General features: G+C 38.5%; 1 protein-coding gene across 3 annotated transcripts in view; it reads left to right on the top strand.

The window, feature by feature from the left end:
* Positions 1-22,070, top strand: part of ITGA8 (integrin subunit alpha 8) — a 125,062-nt gene that overhangs the window by 29,983 nt on the left and 73,009 nt on the right. For all 3 annotated transcript variants that reach the window (XM_030010012.1, XM_030010011.1, XM_030010013.1), the window contains exons 12-15: positions 709-914; positions 3,117-3,308; positions 16,473-16,518; positions 18,570-18,677. In XM_030010012.1, coding sequence (XP_029865872.1) covers positions 709-914; positions 3,117-3,308; positions 16,473-16,518; positions 18,570-18,677 — 552 coding nt within the window. The remainder of the gene's footprint in view (positions 1-708; positions 915-3,116; positions 3,309-16,472; positions 16,519-18,569; positions 18,678-22,070) is intronic.

The following is a 22,070-nucleotide window of genomic DNA, read 5'->3' as shown; positions in this document are numbered from 1 at the left end:
ATTACGTGAGTGCTGCAACTACTTAAGTACCTAATATTTAACAGAAGTGTTTTCAGAAATAAAGCTTTGACTTTGTCTCCCAGCTTTCATTTGAATTAGTGATGAGGCATTCTCCATTAATTGATGCTCTACCCGTGTTTGATGTATATTACTTCAAAAATCTGCTGGAAAGTGGCAATTTTTGTTCTGTTTTGTTCACTTACTGTTGTATAATTTTTAAAAGCTAGATTTTATACTAAAATTTGTTTCTCACTAGCACTGTTAGGAAGATAGATGGACAGAATTTGTTCTAGTAACACAGATCCCCCCCCTCTTAGTTAAATTCCTGACTTCTGGGTCACTAACTGCAAAGAATAGCTTTTCAGTGTCTATTGTGGGCATAAATTGAAGTGCAAGAAATTCTGTTTAAACCTAGGAAGAAACTTTTTTGCTGTGAGGGTGATCAAACACTGGAAGCAGTTGCCCAGAGAGGTTGTGGAGTCTCCATCCATGGAGATATTCAAAACTGGAGTGGGCACGGCCCTGGGCAGCCTTCCCTAGTTGACCATGCTTTGACCAAGTGTTTGGACTAGAACTCCAGAAGTGCCTTCTTACCTCAGTTAGTCTATGACTCTATGATAATTATCAGCTTCCTGTTTAACAAATACATGAACTGTGTTGATTACACTCAGTCTCTCAGTGACACTGTTTTTTGTTTGACTGTTCCAGTTTAGATGATATCTTAGTTGGCGCCCCTCTCTTTATGGAACGAGAATTTGAGAGCAAGCCTAAAGAAGTTGGGCAAGTTTATCTATACCTGCAAGAAAGTGCTTTCATCTTCGGAGATGCGCAAATTTTGACAGGCACTGAAGTGTTTGGTAGATTTGGCAGTGCAATCACGCACCTTGGAGATCTCAATCAAGATGGATATAATGGTAAATTATATGCAATGTAGTAATATATATCTCTGTATAACATTGAAATAAAAAATGGCTAAGCAGTGAATATGAAGTGTCTGTGCAGTGGCTGAAAAAGGCTTTTTAACATGTAACTGCCTTTGAAAGTCACAAGAATTTACGCTAATCCTAATGAAACTGATATTGATGGCCAAACCATGAAAATCTTACCTATAAGAGGGCAGTCATATTGACTACAGTGCTATTTTTTACTAAATATTAGCATGTTCATTTGAATAAAAATATTATCTGTTGTTTTATGACTATAATTAAATCTAAATACTTACTTAAGATGTTGCATTTGTTTAAAAGCAAGAGTTCTCCTTCTCTCCTCAAATGCTTGGATGAGTTTGAGAATTGAACAAGGGTCAGTAAGTGGAGCATTTTTCCCCACAGTGAAAGAATTGGACAAGTGCAGATGTACTGTTTTGGAATCAGACTTCCATTGGTACTTAGGCACCGAAAGAAACAGGTGCATAATGGCACTTTTTTCAAATGCCTATAGCACACACACACACATCAAAACGTCCGTGTAAGTTAACTGGGAGCCTAAATTCAGGAAAACAGTCCAAGTACACTAACTTGCTTAATTATCTGAGATAGCCTGGATGCCTTAAGCACCTAGAGTGAGCCTCCTAGACATGGTCAGTAGCACTTTGGTTTTCCCTGTATGCATTTCCTTACTTCTTATTTCCAGGATGTTAGAGATCTGCAAAGCAGGCATCTCTGCATCTAAAACCCCAAGGAGTTTTTCCTGGAGGGGGTATTTTGCATAGTAGCCTCAAAGATAGTTGGCCCACTAAGGAAAAATTAATGGACTCAGCACTTCCTTAACTTGAGGGCTGTTTTTCATGGTGCTGTAGCCACTAGACTCTAAGGCAATGTAACCAATGTGTGGCTCCTGTGCAAGGGATGTCATGTCAGGAGCCATAGGTCTGTATTGGGGTTCAGAGTACACAAAATCCAAATACCATCCTGTGGGTAGAAGCCACTGGATTGTGACTGCTGAGAATACCCTCATTGGGTTGTCCTGGAATCCCACCATGGAGTTCAGCCCAGCTGGACCCCACGGTGGAGACTTCCTGTTTTCTACCTGTGAGCAATAGCAGACACCCACAGCATCTCTGGGCAGGGAAGGTTGGTATCCCTGCTCTCTAGCATTCTGGTAAGGCAGGGAGGAGACATTCCTGCTTTTCTCGCTCGCTGTAAAGAGAAGGCTAAGATGGATCTAGAGCCAAAGTCTTCTGCTTCATAACTGAAGGTGCCAGTCATAGAGGTTTGGTGCACTCCTGCCTTTAGAGTCAAGGTACAAATTCCAGGAGCTGCAGTCAAGTTTAACAAAGGAGTCCAGCATCAGCTCCTAGACCAGAACCTAAAAATGAGAGCTGTAGATATGTATCCTCCTCTAGTATTTCCTATTGGCTAGCTCAGCTAGTGGAGCTGTTGAATCTCAGTCTAGACACATGATTCTCTCCACATCCCACGCATAGGAACTAAGAGCATTGTGAGTTCCGCTTCCTGGGTATGGCATGTTTTAATGCCTCCTCATTTTTTTAAGGATTGCAGTGCTTAATTGCATAATGCCCAAGGCCTCCTGTTAAATTTCTGACTCGGTACTATTCCCATTTCTGAATAAGCTGTTGGCTTTGTATAGATGAAAACATATTCCATTGTTCTCTTTTGCATACTAAAACACTGGATGTTTGAGGGGGTGGGTTTTTTTAATCTATGTTGAATATTTTATCTGGAAAAAGAAAATTAATTTTAACTAACAGCTGCTCCTTATTAATTAGGTGATAGAGAAAATCAAGGAAAATCTGTGTCTGTTTAAAAATGTGGAAGTAGAAGCAGAGGCATTCATTAGATCCTGGTTTATTAAAGCTTATTAAATGCCCTGGAAATATGGTGGAGGAATCCAGTGTGGACAGGGTATTTAGTATAATGCAATAACCCCTTCATAGGATGTTTTCATAAGCTTTTGTCATGAAAGTTTGACACAGAAAAGACACTACAAACATTTTTGTATATTTGCCTTAAAACTTGAATCCATACAAAAGTACAGAACGTTGAAGTTCTTGCAAGTATATAGCAGAAGCCATTTATGTCTGTTTTCTTGCAGGGACTTAATTTTTGCTCTATTTTAATTGTGCCCATTCTTTTTATTCTTCTGTTGCACTGCAGATATTGCTATTGGTGCACCATTTGCAGGAGAAGACAGAAGAGGGAAAGTGCTCATTTACAATGGATACAGTAATGGGTTAAATACTAACCCTTCCCAGGTTCTCAATGGAGCCTGGGCCTCACAGTCCATGCCTTCGGGATTTGGCTTCACTCTAAGAGGAGACTCAGATGTAGACAAGAATGATTACCCAGGTAAGATTTTTCCATTAGAAAGGGAATTTCATACTTCCATTCTCTGGAAAATGCATCATGCCTAAACTGCTCCTTTTGGAAGGCAGAGGTCAGAATAAAGAAGAGACATTTTGGATAGTTCTAGCTTGCTTTCCTGAGAGATAAAATCAGACAAAACAAATACTCCCTTTCCTGTCAAAAGACATGATCAGAAAGGCAAGAAAGGGCTTAAATAGTTACATTAACATAAAACATGTGAAGTTTACAATAAAAACCTTAACCCTTTCCCCCCAGTTCCAAAAATTGAATGCTCTCAGCTTATTGAACTTGTAAGGTCTCCTTCATCCTGGCATTCTTTCTTAATTAAAAACATGTAGTGTTGTAGAAGAAGGGATTGACTTGGTTGTGTTGCTAAGTTGTTTTTTGCTGTCCAAAGAGACACTGAGCTATATATAGATTCTTAATGGCTTTGATTGCTTTACAAAAAAGCAGAGAGTGCAAAGACATTGCTTAAAGGCAGGTATTTCATTTGGGCCTTTCCATCCCTTTTATGTTTTCATTTTGCTATATGGACTCTTCCTTTTTAGTTTAGTTTTGATTCTTCCTTATTAGTTTACCTGACATACATTCAAATTTATCAAGTTTGTAACATTAGCTGAGTTTCATGGGGGAAGTATTTTTTTTTTTTGAGCATGTTCCTAGCGTCTAAGCAGTCTGAATGTTGGAGCTATTTTAAATGTGCTTGTATTTACTCTTTCTCTCTCCTCTAGAAGCAAATCTGTTCTGTTTCTTTTCATCACAATTCAGAAGCCTTAGCAAGGGTGTGCAGTAAAACATCATATTTTGTTATTTTGAAAGGTTAATCACAATAAAATGCTAATAGTCTTTACTTCCCTAATTTACTGTGAAATCACTTTTGTTAGCCTGGGTTATTTCAAGGCTAGTGTTCTTAAAAGTTGTATTGTTTCAAAAGTGAAAATTGTGATTTTCAAAGGGACAAAAATGGGATCTCTTTTACCTTTTTGTGATGGATTGTTAAAACCTTGATAGAGGTGTCTTTTTCCAAAAGCGGAAGAGAGTTCAGGGAAGGGGTGTTTACAATAGAAATTACAGTTCTACAAACAGAAAAGCTGACTGCAGAGTAATAAAGTGAGGCTATCACAAGACTGAAGTGAGAGGATCTTTAGCATTTGAGAAAAGAAAGGGCTTTTAAACACTGTTCTGACTTTTTGTTTGCATATTGTTGATGTTGCTATTAATAGTCTTTCATTGTCCATGACTAATGAAGTTCTTTTGGACAATGGAGCTCTTTATTAAAGTTTCAGCATTTAAACATTTCCTAAAACACTCACAAGGCCCCCCAGCAAAACCAAAGAAAACAGGATATGGCATTCCTGACATTTCTAAGATTGAAAAGATAGAGAGAGGGAAGGGAGAAATTCTTTCAGGTCTTCTTTGAGTCACATGGGGAAGAAAGAATAGAAGTTTCACTAGTGTATTAGCATACTTTATGTGGAGCATCTTTTAAGCTAATTTGTGAAAAGCTTGGGGGATAGGTCACGATCTTTCTAAATGTGTACTGAGGAACTCCTATAGTCAATTGAGTTGTGAGATTTCTTGGAGTTATTCTACTTGTCCCGGTTGGCTCCACTATGCATCATCCTAGTTGCAGAATTTCACATTGTGATATCAGCTCACTATGTGTTAGATGATTTGGTTTTATTACATGAATTACCTATTTTAGAAAAAAAAACCAACCCTTGCATTTACTATAACTAGCTTTTCCCTCCATCCCTCAGTTGAATATCTGGATGAGCAGTCCAGAGTACTGGTGAAAACCTGTCAAGAAAGTGACAGAAGAAAACCTTACTGTCAGTCAACTACTTCTTCCTTAATTCACAAAGACTTGAAGCACCAAAACAGAGCTGTAAAAATAGCACAACCATGGCACAGTGTTAGCACAAAAAAAGAATGCCTTCCTATGGGAAAAAGGAAAAAAAAGAAAGGAAATAATATGGGGAAATGCAAGTCCAGGACAAACACACTAGGCAATGAAGTAAGTAATCCTTCTGGTGTCAAAGAGCTTTTCTTCTTCACCTCCTGACGGAAATGCTGAAGGGCAGCCCTTGTACAAGGAGGAAATGAGGGACTGAACTTGGAAGGAATAGGAAGTAAGTTTTATTTTAGATGTCAGCTGAGAGGCAGAGTATTTGCTGGCTACAGAAGGTCTAGGAAACTAGCCTTTAATTCAGTGCTTCCCAAACTACTGGTTGTGACTGTGATTCAAAGAGGGTTGTGAAAGATTAGAAAAAAATCTCAAAATTTTTCATTTAAGCTTTTTAATGTGTATATTATAAAATCAACCATTTTATAAAAAGAAAAAAGTAATAAAACCAAATTATGCTGACTCATCACTCTCAGAAATCTCCAAGAAATTAGCTCTTCCATGGCTAGAGTTCAAGCATTGTGTGAAGATGTATGAGCAAAAAAAGGGATCACGCTTACAAGAAGTTCAGGACTGATACCAGTTTGTGCGGACTCGTATAACTATAGCTGTGCTTGTATAGCTTACTCAAGCCCTTGCACCTAACGTTGTTCATGAGGCAGGCATATCCTTGCTAGGAAATGAGAGGCTGAGTGATGGGAGTTAACTGCCATTTCATTTTTAATGCATTGTGTAGCATTTTCAGAACCTTAAGAGTTTCAGACCTTCTTCTTTAAATCAGACCATGTATTAATAATGTTCTTTGAGCAGGTCACAGACCTAGAGGCCAGAAGAGATTACTTGCTTGTGTGGCTTCTTGTCACAGACCACTGAGCTTCATCCTGGGGTCTCTATACTGAGCTCAGGAACCAGTGCTCTTATAGACTGAGTTACAAGCTGAGGAATATGTTTCCTAAAAAGTGAGGTTGAATCACACTCAAATTTTTCTCCTATTGGACAAAGGTTAAATCCTCTCTTGGTTGGGAATTCAATTCAGGCTGAGATCTACCTATTAGCCTTCTGGAGAAGAGCAGCCATTTGGTACAGGAAATGACATCTTTCTCCCTTCATCCAAATGCCAGGGTAAGCTCAAGAACAGAGAAGCAAATAGGGAGCAGACAAAGGCTGCCTAATACTCAGTGCTGTTCAAATCCTCCAGCTTTCCTGTGGATGGAGGAGTGGTTTCTCCTTCTTCCTCTTCCTGCAACTCTTGGCCAGCAAAGGGAGAGAGACCAACTCCTGCTTCCTGGTCTTATCTAGAAAAGGCAGAGGAAGATCCTCTTGTCCCCCAGGACCCCAGTTGCATAATAAATATAAGAGAAAACTGATCATGGACAGGTTTAATGGTGGAGTAGCAGAGGCAGGGAAGAACATAATACAGCCATACTGATACAAATGAAAGATCTGTCTAGCATCGTAGCCTGTCTCTAGCAGTGGCCAACAACAGATGGCAAGGAAATTGTACAGTTGTTGTGATATTTCTCAGAATATTCACCCAGCTCTAACCAACTGAAGGAGCAAGGTGTTCCTGAGTCAGAGGTGGCATCTTAAAATTCAGTAGCCCTTGACAGACATTTCTTCCATGAATTTGACCAATCAGTTGTAGAACTTGTGTGAACATTTGGCACCCACAGCAACCTGTGGCAAGGGGCCCCCAGCCTAACTGCACGTTTTGTGAAGAAGTAATTCTTTTTCACTGCAACCCATTCAAGTCTTGAATGTTCCACTGGATGGTTTCTTTGGGTGTGCCCTAGTTCTTATACTGAAGAGACAGTAAACAATTCTTCTTTAGTCTACTCTTATTTTACAGACCTCTGCCATATTCCCTCCCTCAGCAATGTAGTTTTAGCAATCCTGTGGAAGGAACCCTAATTTACTTAATTGTTCCTTGTGCAGACGCAAATGGCACACCAGTCCTGCTGTACCAGATGATGGTTCAGTTTGCCATCACTGCTGCCTCTTCTTCATATATTTTTATATAAAGAGCAGTGTGTGAAGTGTGATTTATGTCTGGCTAATTGCATTGCTTCTAATAAAGATTTTACCATTGACCGCGGTTTTGAACTTACCCAACATAAAAAAAAGCTGTGTCTACCCTACTGAGAAGAAAACTAGAATTAGTACTTCACAAAACAATACTCTCAAATCTTTTTCGTTGGTATCAGTGATTATGTTTGTGCAAGAAAATAAAGTGGGCCAGGAACTGTGGTCTGGCCTTGAGGCTACATGGCACAGCACAACTCACAATCACCAGATGAAACCCTCCTGCCCACTGAAACAGGATGGCCATATCCAAACTGCCTTTTGGAAAAGGTCCTTGACCCAGGCTGTTCCCAAGATCATTCCTGGCCACTATCTGGGAGAGTACGAACTTGCACACACTAAAATCAGACCAGAGTCTGTGCTAACAATATAAAAATGTGGACAGTACCAACACAGTGCTCAAGCTCATGCCCTGACTTAATATTTATTTCACTTGTGTAGCCACTCACTGCACAAAGTGCAGCATACAGACAGCTGAATGGCCACCTAGTCAACATCATACCTAAAAATGAAACTTCGTATAGTAGGGTCAGCATACAGACAGGGCTGCTTTTCCATCTCATTAGCAGTCCGGTCAGTGTAATGACCATCTGTCTTCGGCTGCCCTGCCATAGATGTTACCACTGTAACAGTAATGGACCTCTACTCTCAGCATTGTGAAATACAGGGGTTTTTCCAACCTTTCAACAGGAAAGATTAGTTTTTGTTACTAAGCACAACTCTTGGTTTACATCTCCACAGCTTTCCAGGGAAGGATTTCTGTAAATTGTGTCATACTTGCAGACACTTCAGATGTTATGTGCCCAGATCTATTCCTTTATCGACACAGACAGAGGTGATAATATGGTAGTCTCTGCTTCACTGACTCAGAGGTAGTGGGAAACTTTCAACTCTGGGAAGCAGCAGAGGCAGGAAATTGTGCTGATCATTTTAACAGCTGTGTCACTCTAAAGACAGGCTGCTGCCCTCTCAGTGGTGGTGTTCATCACCTTCAGCCCTAAACAGAGTGCTGTTCCTCACCTAGCAGAAGGTCTACAATGCCAAACGGTGGTGATGGTGGTAATGAATAGATGGATGCTCCTTTCTCTGTAATCATGTAAGAGTTAGGGCAGAACCTGACCAAACTTTATAGTTGGATAAGGCTGGTGAGAGGGAAGCAGTAAGAGGAAGGCAAATTAAGCATGTCAGTCAGATAGATTAAATGTACCAAGCCAGCTCTGTGCTTTTTAACTTGACTAATCAGGGGAACAAACAACGTGCAGCTTTCCCAGTCTTCCAAGCATAACACTGACAAGCTTTGTACCATACTTAACCTGAGATACTCAGTATCTCTCCAGTATACAATATGTACCTAGTATTTGAAGGAAAAAAACAATTAATCCTCTTAAGCTACATCTACACTGTAAATATGCTGTTCTTTGGTTCTGAACTGTCACTGAACAGTCCATGTCCATACTATCAAACTCACTTTCTTGCCAAAACAGGGTTGCTGCGTGCTCTCTTTTGGAGACTAATAATTGGCATGGGCCAACTGCTTTAGGGCCATTCTAGTGATACCACCACAGACAGTGCAGATAGATAGGCACACAGGTACATTCGGTGGCACTAATTTACTACCACTGACATAATTGTAACATCTTTCAGCAGACAATCCATTTCACAGTTTTTTGACAACTCATGTTCTAAGGTCATGTTCAAAGGAGAGGATCCGATCTTATGCTGCTATAGTAAATACTGACTTAATGCTGTTAGTCTGGATTGACAGTCATGTAAAAAAAAAGGGGGGGGGAATTAAAGAAATAGATGGGGGGGGCAGTGAATGGAGTGAAAAAGATGTGCTTTTTTAATCAGTTTAAGTGCAAGTACAGTGGCAGTTGGAAGGAATTATGTGTGAGATTCTATGCTGCACTTTTCAGTGCCAAGGTTAGGACATGGCAAAGCAGCATCGTGCTGTATCTGAGGCTGTATTGGTGAGGGCCGTAGCAGTTTATATAGCCATGGGATTCTTTGCAGAATCAGCTCTTCGAGGCCTGCCCAAGATATTCTGAACTTCCTGCCTCAGCACAACCTTCCTGGCTGTCTTCTACACTGAAATATCTGAGCAACATAATGGTAACTTTCAACACAGCTTCCACTCCACTCACCACTAAATCTGCAGCTTTTAGGCCCCCTTTCCACCATCCTGAGCTTTATTTGTGTTATCAAGGCCTGGAGCAGGGAATGAGACCTCAGCTTAGGCATGTATTTTGAGTTGTACTTTATTTTATTTATAATTTTGTCTTTTCCTACTAGCATAGTTCAATTTTCATAGGAACAAAAGAAATCCATAAATCTGTTTAATGGGAAAGAAATTTGTTTCTGGCATCCGTTTAAAGCTGGTCCCCACTGAGTTCTTGGAGTCTGTGATTATCTGGGTGATGGTGCTGCACTTCCAGCTGGTTCATCTATCTGTGCAGGGCTTAGGCATTTGGAGGCTGTAAGGTCTCCACCCTCACATTTCAGCATATGTTCAGTCACTTAATGGCTGATTATAGCTGAGCAAGTAGTTTATAATGAATAACTTACTTACTCAACTCATTAAGCTTGCTTTCTTGTTGTGGCATACCCTCCAGCACACTGTGGTTTCTTCAAATGTGTTTGTGAACCAGGATGGTTTAACCAGATTCTTTTAATAGTGTGCGTGTATTTAGAGCAGTGCTCTAGATGAATTCAGTATTCAAAGACTGTTGATTACTTAGTTAATTGCTTAAATAAATTATGCACTATTGTTTCTGCTCCCTGCCTGTTTAGAAGGTGTGTGTAAGTCTTCCTTGTTAACTTAGAGAGTCACCCTGGAGTCAGTACCACTGAAGGTTCATCTTCAAGGTATCCTGGTTTTATGCAAACACAGCTGTTGGCCTGTTCTTTTGGTTATTCTTTTTAGTGAAGCCTTTGTCAGCACAGGGAAATGTATAAAGGCACCTTCATGCCTTGTTATTTTGGACTGTTATTATCTTAAGAATAGTATGTAGTTAATATAAACAAATGACTCTAGAAACACTTTAAGAAGGAAACAAGCGTGATAATCAGACAAAATTTCCCCCAAACTTCAGTAATCCAGTCTAATCTTATTGAAATAGGAGTACTTAACAGCTCCATCTGCTGAGTACATTAACTCAAACAACAGGAAGAAAATCCTCAAGTTTCTTTCTGAGAGGCAAGGGTGCTTCAGCATTCACAATTTTTTTGAGAACAGGCATTGAGCCAACAATATCACAAATCGTAATCTAGTGATGATTAAATTATGAAGTTGGTCTAGGAGATTGGTGGAAGACAAACAAATTAAATCAATGAGAAGCTGCATCTGCTCTGGTAAGAGGGGACTGCTGAGCGTGGGAGCCAGAACAAGGGCGTGCATTCTGCCAGCAGATGCAGAAAAGCTGAAGTGTTTCTACTAGCTAATTATGTTCTCACATGAATAATCAATCAAAAATGTAGTGACAAGTCAAGAGTCTCCTACAAATATGTGAATTTTGTGGCAAATTATTATCTGTGTAGTTTACAGGTATGCTTTTCTAAAATTCTTTGAGATACTTCATGAAATCCCAATATTGTGCCCAATGGAATATAAGAATAAAGCAATTGATCCTAGTAAGTAGGGATTTACTGAAGTTGTTATCAATTGATATGTATAATAAGATTAAAATAACCAGGGAGCTGCTAAAGTCCTGTGTACAGACCCCATCAGTTAATATTTAAAATAGGGAAACAATAACTAGGTATGATTTAGGAACTAACTACTAGATAATGGGGCTTTATGTTTATGTCAGAAAAGGTAATGGATTGTGGTCTGGTCAACAAACCTTGAAGAACCACTTGGAACTGCCAAGATTAGGGAAGAAGTAGGTAAAAGGTAATTCCTACAGGGGGAGATCATGACCACCAAGTCATTGACCACCTACTCAAATGATACCACCCACTGAAGACAATGAAGGAAGACGACAGAGTCTGCACACTAATTTACATGAGGGGTGAAGAAGAAAGAACCAATCGCTAAGGAAAATAACAATGAATATGTATTACTTAAGTATATAAATGTGGAAATTTTTGAGACAAAGGGGTGCTGTCTTGAGACAGGCACCCATTCATGCACATCAATTAAATTAATTTGAAAATACCTTGACTCTGTGTGTTATTGGCTTGCACACTGGTAAATGAACCCTGTTTGTGGGACAACAAAATGATAGAACATTAACTGCCCTCTTTTGGATTTGTTTGTAGTATTATGAAAGGGATTCATTCAGACAAAAGGGGAGCATTGAAATGAATTAGCCTTAGGTGTTATCCTTAACAGACCTGCTACCAAAATGGTTGCAAAACAGAGGAGGATCAAGGCAGTTGAGAATGGTAGGACTGGAAGAAAGTGACTCTGTTTTGGGTGGTGGTTGTTTGTAGTATTTAACTAAAATTCTTAAGTAAAGTTGGCTGAACTGGAGAATCCTGTGTCCTTTATTGTGGTGAAGCCTGAAGTATTAGCCATTTAAAGAAAATTTTATTCTGGACCTTTCCTACTGAGATTTGGGAGTGTAGTGCTCTCTGGAATCCTAGAAAACAAATAGAAATCTGATCATGGGCTTTTTTGGCACTTGGTCCACTGAGGGAAATAAAAATCAAAAAGGGTCACAAAGACTTTTTAGCAGAGTTTCCAGTTACGCAGTTTTCTCACTCTCTTTTATGAAATTTCCATTAGCACCTGTACTTAGATAGCATTCTAATTGTTTTCCAGTTCCTATTTATACTATGCAATTAAACTGACACACTACACAAAGTGATGTTTAAAGCTGTCAGCAAATCATTCTGAGTCCATAAAGTCAACCCTTTCCTGCCTGTATCCTGGTAGAGTTGCAGTGGGGAGATGACTCAGCTATCGTTTCATTTTTGGGTTTCTCACAAGTGAAGTGTGTGCCAATTATGTAGTCCTCCATTGGCTGTTGTTCTTGGCCACTGTCCCCCACAAAGTGAGATGAGATACCGTGCCTTGGCAATTTCTCTTGGGATTGTTGGACAGACTCCAACCAAGTGTGGGGTGCTGAGCATGCTGCATGTTCCTCCCTGCTCAGACTCCCTGGGGCTGCATCTCTCACAGGGGGTGGAAATGTCCCTTAAAAATACCAGGGGATCAAAAAATTTCCTGAAGATAATAAGTGAATATAACTTGTTGAGACTGGAGGTAGGACTTCGTTGATCTTCCTACTTCCTCCAGTTGGTTGAAGGCTTAGTCAGCATGATGGCAAGTTTCTGCCCTTTATCACATGGTGTTTCAGGTCTGGCACAGCCACATGGCAGAAGGTGCAGGTAAAGAGACCAGCTTATCCACTGTTCCTTTCATTGCCATTTGTGAATACTCTTTCCTTAACTTTTCATGATATTTTTATCTCAGAAAATGGATTTTCTTCACCAGACAACATCTTGCAAGCCTTCCTTTCAGAGGAAAGTAAAATGTAAAATAAACATTAGGATTGTTTAACTTTGCACAGTGCCCCTTGACTTAAGTACATGCCAAAGACACTTGTTTCAGGATTAAGTTCTGCGAACTCCACTAGTTGGAATTTTAGTGCATACAACCCTCAAGCTGTGTTGAAATGCAAGTTGAAAATTCCTTCGGAGTCACTCCATGCTTGTTTTCTTAGTTTTTTTGCAATATGGTTGTGACCCCACAGCTCATTTATTCCACAACAGCAATGAGGCAGAAGCACACGGCTGCTGTCACCAGCCCCTCCATACAGATCTCTGCTTCTCTGAAGGGTAGCAGCTGATAAAGGATCTTCTCAATGAGAAGACATAGGCAAAGTGGTCATTTACTTAAATCTACGGCATCACTCATCCTCCTGAAAACATGAAATATGAGAAAAGAAGGAGTGAAGGACATTTTGTGATTCTGATATTTCTCTCTGTTTCTCTCTTTATTTATACACATTTTAATCTGGGCTTGAAAAAAGCCCCTCACAAATGGAAAGGAGCAAAGGTTTTCATATGCTTTTCTTCAGGCTCTGTTTGGAAGGGTTATAAGTAGTTAAGCTGGCTTTTTTTGCTATGTAATTCCAAATTGCTTGTTAAACCCTTATTTTTCAGCTAGTGACCTTTGCATCAGTGATATTGCGTGTGTAGCATTAACAAGCAATGACTGATGACAGCTTCTCTCTATTTTTAGGAGGGGAAAGTTGCCAAACTTCAGATGATTTAGACATCTCATGCATTTTTTCTTAGAAATGATTAATAACTTTTCTTCTGCAGAGCACAACAAATTCAAATTCAATACTTCGGCTTATAAAACTGTTCTGATTTGATGTGTATTCAAATCTCATAAATTCATATCAACGTCAAAACTGTTTCCAATGATAGGTATAGGAGTTGCACTCCACAAGGCAATGAAAGAAAGAAAGAAGACTGAAACTATTGCTCTGTAACAGGAAAAGTAGAAGCAAAGCAAAATCCCTAATGGATCTTCCAGTGAATACTCTGATTGAATATATAATGACTTTGTCCTTATATTAGATCGTAGATGTCACTAGTCGGTATAAGTATGTTTTATTGTTTGCATATTCATTCTTAAGTCCACTTTTCCTGCTGAGTGGTTTCACTCATTCAAGCTCTTTGGCTTAGGCCAGTTCTCAAAGGACATGTCAGGGAAAAAGTAAGAGCTTCCGAACAAGAGCAGGATGACCACAGTCCTGGCTGCCCTTAGAATATGCTCATGTATGGCCTTTGTGATGGTGCCATGATTGAATGTCCTCATCTTTTTTGCTGTGTCTCCAAACCTGGCTGAGGTGGCAATGCAGGAATACTGCTCATGGAAAACGAGTCTTTTGGTGGCTGGGGCCTATCATTGCTCCTCTAGACCCATTACCCTCTGTCTTCAAATAAGGTGGGCTCTGTCTCAAAGAAACCAGGATTTAACTATTAAGCAAATGTACAAAATCCCCTTTAATATTAAAGTGGGGATGCTAAGATAGCGGGGACCTATGTCCGCACAGCTGTAGATACTGAAATGAAGAGTTCACTTGTACTAGTGAGGCTAACTGTACCTGACAGACTCATTCTTTTTATCTTCAGATTCAAACAGGCTACATTTTATTAAGCTTACTCAAGTTGTGAGTTCAAGCTTTTTGTTGTGCCCATGAAGGTTTGGAGTGCTTTATTTTTTAATGAAAGATCAGATTATGAAATTATCACAAGACCAGGGTCTAGATAAGTCTTGGATATCTACCTGTTTTGTCTCTGCCGTAACATAGCCCTGTACTGAAACCTTTTGAGTTATCAAGTCTAGTATGAAACAGTACATATTCTAAGTTAAGTCTGTTGCAGAATTCATAAAGAGCATCCAGCTGGGAACAACAGAACAGAAACCCCTTCCTTCTTGTCTTTCACTTTCTGTTCATAACATAATGTTTCTTTTTCCTTAAAAAAGCCAAACAAACAAACAAAAAACCCACACAAAAGCCCAAACACAAAACCCAAAAAACCAACAGAATATTAAATCTTTTGCGGTTGCCATGGTTGCTGCTCTCAGAGAGCTTCCAGGGAAAGTTCTGCCATGTGCGCTGTGTAGCCCTTATGGTGATGGGTATGTCTCAATCAGTTGTTTATTTAAGTAAGTGGAAAATATCTTTAGGTTTTGGTACTGTGTGCAAGTTGTGTATAAAAGCTGCTAATGAAAAGGACTCATAAATGTCCCAAGAAGGAGATAGAAACAACACTAATTTTCTTCTGCTATTTAAAGTGTTCCTGAAGCATATTTCACTAAGGCCAATGGAAGTAGAAAAATGTAAATGTTGTACAAAAAGAGGATCAGACCCATAAACTGTCCATGCCTACTCCTATTAGGACATTATTCAATGGAATTCATTGTAGGACAGGCTGTTGCTCATGTGGAGTACTTGTTTAAACTTGTGAAATCCTGACCATCTGAAAGGCAGACAGAGCGCTGGAAAACACACTGCCAGACCTGGCCCAAACCCACCTAGCTAATTAGCATCAAACCTTTGTATTTGCATCATGCTCGATGACTTCTTAAGCAAACCAGTGTTCAAACTATGGAAGCAGTAAGTAAGGGTTTGTTTACAACTCTGAATACTGGTTTAAGTCAGTCATTTAGATCAATTTAGGTTGCCAGTCTGTACCACTGCAAGGTCTGTTTTAAGATTCAGTCTACTGAATTGGACATGTGTAAATCAAATTGTATGATAACAACAGTGAAGTGAAAGGGGTGCTCAGGCAGACACAAGGGGGGTTGATAATGAAACAAAGCTCTTTCCTTTTCTTGAACTGTGCTCTAGCTAGAGACAGCAGGCAAGTTGATCCTTTTTCCTCACTGCTTGGCTCCAGCTTTTCTCCAGCAGGCCTGAGTGGTCCAGCAAGACAGTCTGGATCTTTCCAGAGACCACTGTGTGGGTACTGCAGGCAAAAAGAGGAAATATTTGGGCTTGTAGATTCCCAACCCAGGCTGGTGTCCAGTAACAAGGATGTGCCCAAGGACCGGCACCAGTGCTTCTGTTGTTGACTCCATCCCATCCAAATGGTGACTGATGGGGAAAAAGATGGCTTTAGACGGATAACTATTCTAAGTCTTAGCACATGCTGCTACAGTGCTGAAAACATTAGAAACTATGAAACCAGCCATCCTCTCACCTGTGCATTGTATTTATGTCCACAGAGATGTAATGCTTAAATTAATGAATAAATTACTTACAAAGCAGGATGGGAAGGATTGTCAGGAAGGAACACCATAAATTTTCAACACAACCTGTATGAGAGTGATGACAAAGTGGTTTGCATCTCTTTGTGTAATAGGCAATTAATGGTTTGGAATAAAATGAATAGGGGTTAACAGCATCCTTTTTCCCCTTTTATGCAAGTTGGAGAGAAGCGAGATTGTGGCATGGGTGACCTTGTGTTAAATAGATTGGCACTTACTGGATACAACCAAGACATTTATGAGCCCATCTCTGACAATGTGAAATGTTTTCTTTCAGGTACACTGTTGAAAGAATTACTTAGAAAGGAATTACCACATTTGTTTTATGTTATTGCATTTTTAATATAAATGATCTAATTTAGGCTGGGAAAAAAAGTATGAAAGGCTTCTATCTAGTTCTTCTGAAGCTGTTTTGTTTTTCCAGATTTAATTGTAGGTGCATTTGGAGCTGGAAAAGCAGTTGTTTACAGGTACGTGGTAAATACAGTGGATTTTTTTTTTTACAGCTTTGGTGGGAGACCTGCAAAAAAACAAATTTCACATTCCTGTGTTTCCTTGGTGCAATGTGTAAAAGATGCTCATTACAGATGATAAATCAAGCATCTTGTGAGAAACAAATGCTTTTTTCCCATGCTCAAAACTTGTAATTTTCAATGAAAATTTCCATGCTTAGTCTTAGCTCAATAATCTTCTTCTGGAATGTTTGACTCCTCAGTTAATTTTAAATAAGACAAGAGAAAATGTTGTCTTTTCTAACTTTAAAGCAGTCACACATATTCCTATACAATCAAACAGTTCTTGCTACAGCTCATCGGAGAGAAATTTAAAAAGCATAACACTGAAAATTAATTTCTTTCATGGGGGAATGGTACTAGTAAGAAATGAGTGACTCTGATTCTTCAGAGGTCATTGACATTAAGATGTGAACGATGTATTGAAAATAAACACTGCTGCTTTTTGCTTCAGTTTAGAAAAAGTGTACAAGATCCCATTTTACAAATCACAAAGTTATTGCTGACTATGGTTTTTCACTAAATGCACTGTTAGATTAGCAGTATAAATTAAAACTACCAAATACATAAACAAAAATCTGCTGCTGCCTTCTTAGTCCAGCCATGCCAACAGTTCTTTGCATTTAAATATTCACCATCCATTGCTGCAACAATATAGTCATATTTCTTGATTCCTGTCTGTCTTCTTGTCTGTATTCCCAACAGTACCTGACTGAGAGAAGGCATGTTCTGCTTCCCAACTGAATGTTTGTCAAAGCATAAGAATTTTGTAAAACAGGAATGTTAGCTCATTTTAGCTAACACTGTAGGTGCAGAGTAGACCTGATTTTCCTACTGCCATATTAAAGAATCATGCAAATACTTTGCAGTGCATCACTTTGCAGTGGCATGAATGACTGCACAGGATGTGAAACATTGGAGAATTAGACCCAGTGTGTATTTCAGATAGCAATAAAAAATGTGTTCTATTTAATTTAAGAAAGCGCATAGCAGGGGGCCCTCAATGTTGCAGTTTCCTGGCCAGAGTGTATCAAATATGCAACTTGTCATATTGGAGAAACAGAATTTTATTAAGTGAAATTAGCTAGAACAAAAGGTTTTCCCTGTTGCACAAAAATGAAGAAAGTAAATTTTTTTTTAAAATGTTTTGCTGAAGTAATATAGAGCAGTAATCATAAAAGCTCAGCTGTGGACTAAAATATGAGGGGAGTAATTTTGTAATAAGCTAGTTTTGCCAGGATTATGTAAGTTACTGTAAAATAGTACTGCTGTCTTAAAAAACCCAGAATTTAGACCCTTTCTTGTTTTCACTTGTCTTCTAAATTACTCTCAGTTACAGATTATCTCATTATTTAATAACAGATTGTTATTCAGAGGGATGGTTCCCATCACCACAACTATATATTCACATACTCAGCAGAATTTTGTGATGATTATTCCTGGTTTCCACAGTCAATTGTCTCAAGACATGTCACACAGAGTTTACTTTATTATTGGCTCAAGATATTCTAGATCAACTTCTACTTTGACCAAATTATGTTCATTTTTTTAAGAATCTTAAACAGAGACAGCAAGTCTAATATGTCACTGTTAATGGAGACAGTATAAAACAAATCCGACAGTATAAAACAATGGCCAAAGGACTGCTGTAAATCCCCAAAGGCAGACTTTGTCCCTTTGTGAAAACCCAATGTGATTAAATGTGTCTGATGTGCCTCAGTCCTAGGACACACCTATTGTAAACTATAGGATACTGTTTCAGTGATGCTGTTAACCTGTCATTTTTCATGAAGAACTTTCAGAATGTCATAGTAGGAGGTATCGCAATTTCCAACCAAAAAAAAAAAAAAGTTATTTTGGGTAGGAGCAACATTATAAAAGTGTTTTCTCCCAAGTAACCCTACATTTCCAGCTCTTTTGTGGCCATCTGAGTTAAGTGTTTTCTCTGCTGGAACTTAGGTACTAATGTGCTCCTTCTGTATGCAGTGAACCTTATTTCTGTCCCTCAGAGCCAGACCTGTTGTGACAGTGAATGCTCAGCTCATTCTGAACCCCATGATTGTGAATCCAGACAATAAAACTTGTCAGCTCCCTGGCTTTCAGCTTTTGGTCGCCTGGTAAGTTCATGATTAGACAAAAAACATCCTCATCCTCTTTCTCAAATAACTTCCTATTCCTAACTTTTCTTGCAGCTTTTTGTTGAACTTGTTCAAAGTTCGAAAAAAATGTTCAGGCATGCTATGAGCACAGCAAAAAAACTCTGTATAGAACAGACTTCTTTTTGATATCTTCCAGTACTTCAGAGAGTCTCAAAATGAAGTAGCTAAAAGTTGAGTCCTTTGATACATGGAGTCTCCTTCTGCATAGGAGGATGCTCATTGTCTCCTAGGATCAAACTGCAAATTCATATGCAGTGTTTGGATGAATGAAACATGAAACAGCTAAGACAGAAAAAACACTGAAACATTGATCTGTCAAAACATGTATCTTTGTTGAGAAAATGTAACAGCGAAAGTGATGCAAAGACCTGGTGGGCCCACCATTTTCTGTTAGAGAGAGATCTCAGTCCTTTATGGAAGAGGGAAGATACCTGGCTAGCCATCCTGAGAGCAATTCACAGGATGTTGTTTCTGGCTGCCATTAGTCGGAGGAAAGCTTTTTTTAGTGCATCGTACCGGACAACGTTGCATGTATCTTTAAAACAGAAACCCTCCACCACAGTAGCATTTACCTTTGAAAAGAAAAAGTACATTCAAAAACTTGAAGCTAATTAAAACAATTTAAGATCTGTTACAAATATAAAATGCTTGCAGGACAGTTGGAGGCTATCTAATAGCACATAATACCACATAAAGGCACGTTTACTGCACCAGAAACAGTTATTTAGAAATGACTCCAGGAACAGTTGATAAAAGCAGCTATAACAAATACATAAGATACTGTTTAAAGCTGGAAAACATAACAAATGAGGAAACTAAAACCAAAACAGAGCATAAACATGTGCAAGTTGAATATAAAATACAAGTAAGTCCTGCCAGAAAGACTGTGAGGAACAGATTGCTAATACATAAAAACTAGTCATATCATTTTATTTAAACACATTAGAAGCAGAAAACCTGCCAGGATGTGGGCTGGATGGAAAGAACGTCAAGGTGTAAAGGAGGACTCCAGAAGATAAGGTGCCTGCAGAAATTTTGCACTGCTTTTAAATCAGAGGTGATCAGAGGGATTCCCCACACTGGAGACATTCCTGATAGGAGATGAGTTCTAAGATTCATCTCAAATGTAAGAGTCAGCAAAAGAGTTTTTAGAACAAATTGATAAATACAAACCATAAAAAATAATCATGACCAGAAGCAGTTCTTTTAAGAGTCATAAAGGAACTTAACTCTGATACACTTAAACCACTAAATATATGGGTCTTCAATGCATCTGGGATGGTGCTGTCAAGAGATTTTCACTTTTGTTCTATTCTTTTACACTGTGGGACTTCTCATATTTGTCATAATGTTCCTCATTTCTACATCCTGTGTAGAAAATCGCCCATCTACAGAGCAATGTAGAAGGCACTCAGTAAAACTATGCAGTCCCAGAACTTTAAAAAGCTTTGGCCTTTCTGGAATAGGATCCACATCAAGATCCATCCTGATTTTTTGATTCAAGCAACTTTTAATAATTGATGTAATAGAGAATTTAAAATATCAACACTGGGCTGAAGCATGTTCATTGATGCAAATCATGTTTTTTCAGAACTGCAGTTTTTAAGACTTTTTAAGAGTGCTTTATGCCGTAATGGAAAAGATTTTAAAACCATAACATTTACCAACAGTTTACTGAAAGGAAAAGGTGTTTTTCTGCACAAGAGAAATAAATAAAAACATCTCTGTTAAAGTATTCCTGCTGTGAGATACTGTTTAAAAAAGGGAGGAAAAAACAAAGTATGCTCCTTTAACATGCAGTTTTTTCATTACTTTTCATTTTTGTGTTACAATAAGCCAGAAGATGTTTTGTTCCTATCTACAAGAGTTTTAACAGGAGCATAATTTAATTTCTGTCTGCTTTATTCTAAAATACTCTTCCCTAAAGATTTAGTTCATATTACAGAATGACTGAAGAGCAGCTGCAATTTTCCATGCCGTAATTTTTCTCCTTAGCTGATATAAGCTTGTATTGTACATATGAAAACAATTAGTAGGGAAACTCCAACAGGCAAAGAATTCCTCCATCCCATGGGATAGATTTCTGTATCTCTTAGCCAGCTGTGCAACTTGTATAAAATGTCTACCAACTGACACTGCAAAATTAGAATGAAACGAAACCTCCTACCAGAAAAGTTTCAGGAATTGTGTATGTTTGAATAATGTGGATTACTGTACGTTTTCAAGTATTAGGAAAATATTATTTTTGCCATGATATAAATTGGAAAGATGAAGCACAGAGGAAACATGCACAAAAAGTCATTTTTATGCACAGTCCTAAGAGAATTGTCCTGAACTTCTAGAAACATACAATTCTTTCCCAAAACTAACAAATTTAGAACAAATTCTGCAACTCTGAAGTTATTAAAGAAAATGTAAAAAGGTTTTTTTTGTTAAAGCATGAAAGATGCAGATTAATTTCTGTAAAAAGGGGTAAATAAATAAAACATTTGCATTTTGCAAAAGCTGTTTCCACATCATATTATTTATTAAGTCCAAGACTGGGTTCCAGCTATCAAGAGGTCTAATTTATCTCTGCATTGGTATTTTTATTAACATTTTAGATCTGGTTATCCACTAGCTGCTTTGTTGCTACTTTGTGCTTAAATTGTATCTGCAAATTTTATTTACTCTGCCTCTCACTAACTTAAGATAGTGTGCAAATATTGTTACTGCCATTTGGCAGAGGAGCAAGAGGTCAGAGAAGTTACCTGACTTATCAAAAATTAAGTAGCACAGAAGTGTCCAATCATGATAAAAAGTGAATTTGCAGAATATATTTTTTATTTGTTAGTGCTTTTCAGGTTTGGATGTCTAATCTGAGATGTGCCTTGTAGGCTTCTTCAGGGAACCAAGCTATCCACCTTCTTTAAGCCCACTAAACCAGAGGCAAACTGCTTAAAATTTCTGATCCTCAAGTTGCTACTATCAAAAACTAATTTGAAAAACTTTTGTCATTCTTTTATCTCCAAATGTGTTATTATTAAAACAGTAATAAAATATTTATGTTTTGAGTCAGCTATATTCAGTAAATGAAACATTTCTACATATACTTCAAAAAAAGCTGAATACAAAATTCCTACCACAAATATAAAATCCAAAAATAATAATGTTTCAGCCCTTCCTAACTGCATAATTTTTGCACTATTTTTCTAATTTTGCTGCTTTCTACTGCTAGTATTTTCTTTTCCCATTGACTTAATTTGAAACTGGATGTGATTGGTGTCCCATGAATATGGACCTAAGGGCCTTTGTACTTTGTTGAGATGAATTTCTGTGAGATTTGCCACAGACCGTTCGCCAGCCTGACTC

This window comes from Aquila chrysaetos, chromosome 3 (assembly GCF_900496995.4).
Source record: "Aquila chrysaetos chrysaetos chromosome 3, bAquChr1.4, whole genome shotgun sequence".
Lineage (NCBI taxonomy): Eukaryota > Metazoa > Chordata > Aves > Accipitriformes > Accipitridae > Aquila > Aquila chrysaetos.
This window is presented reverse-complemented; position numbering and strand designations above follow the sequence as displayed.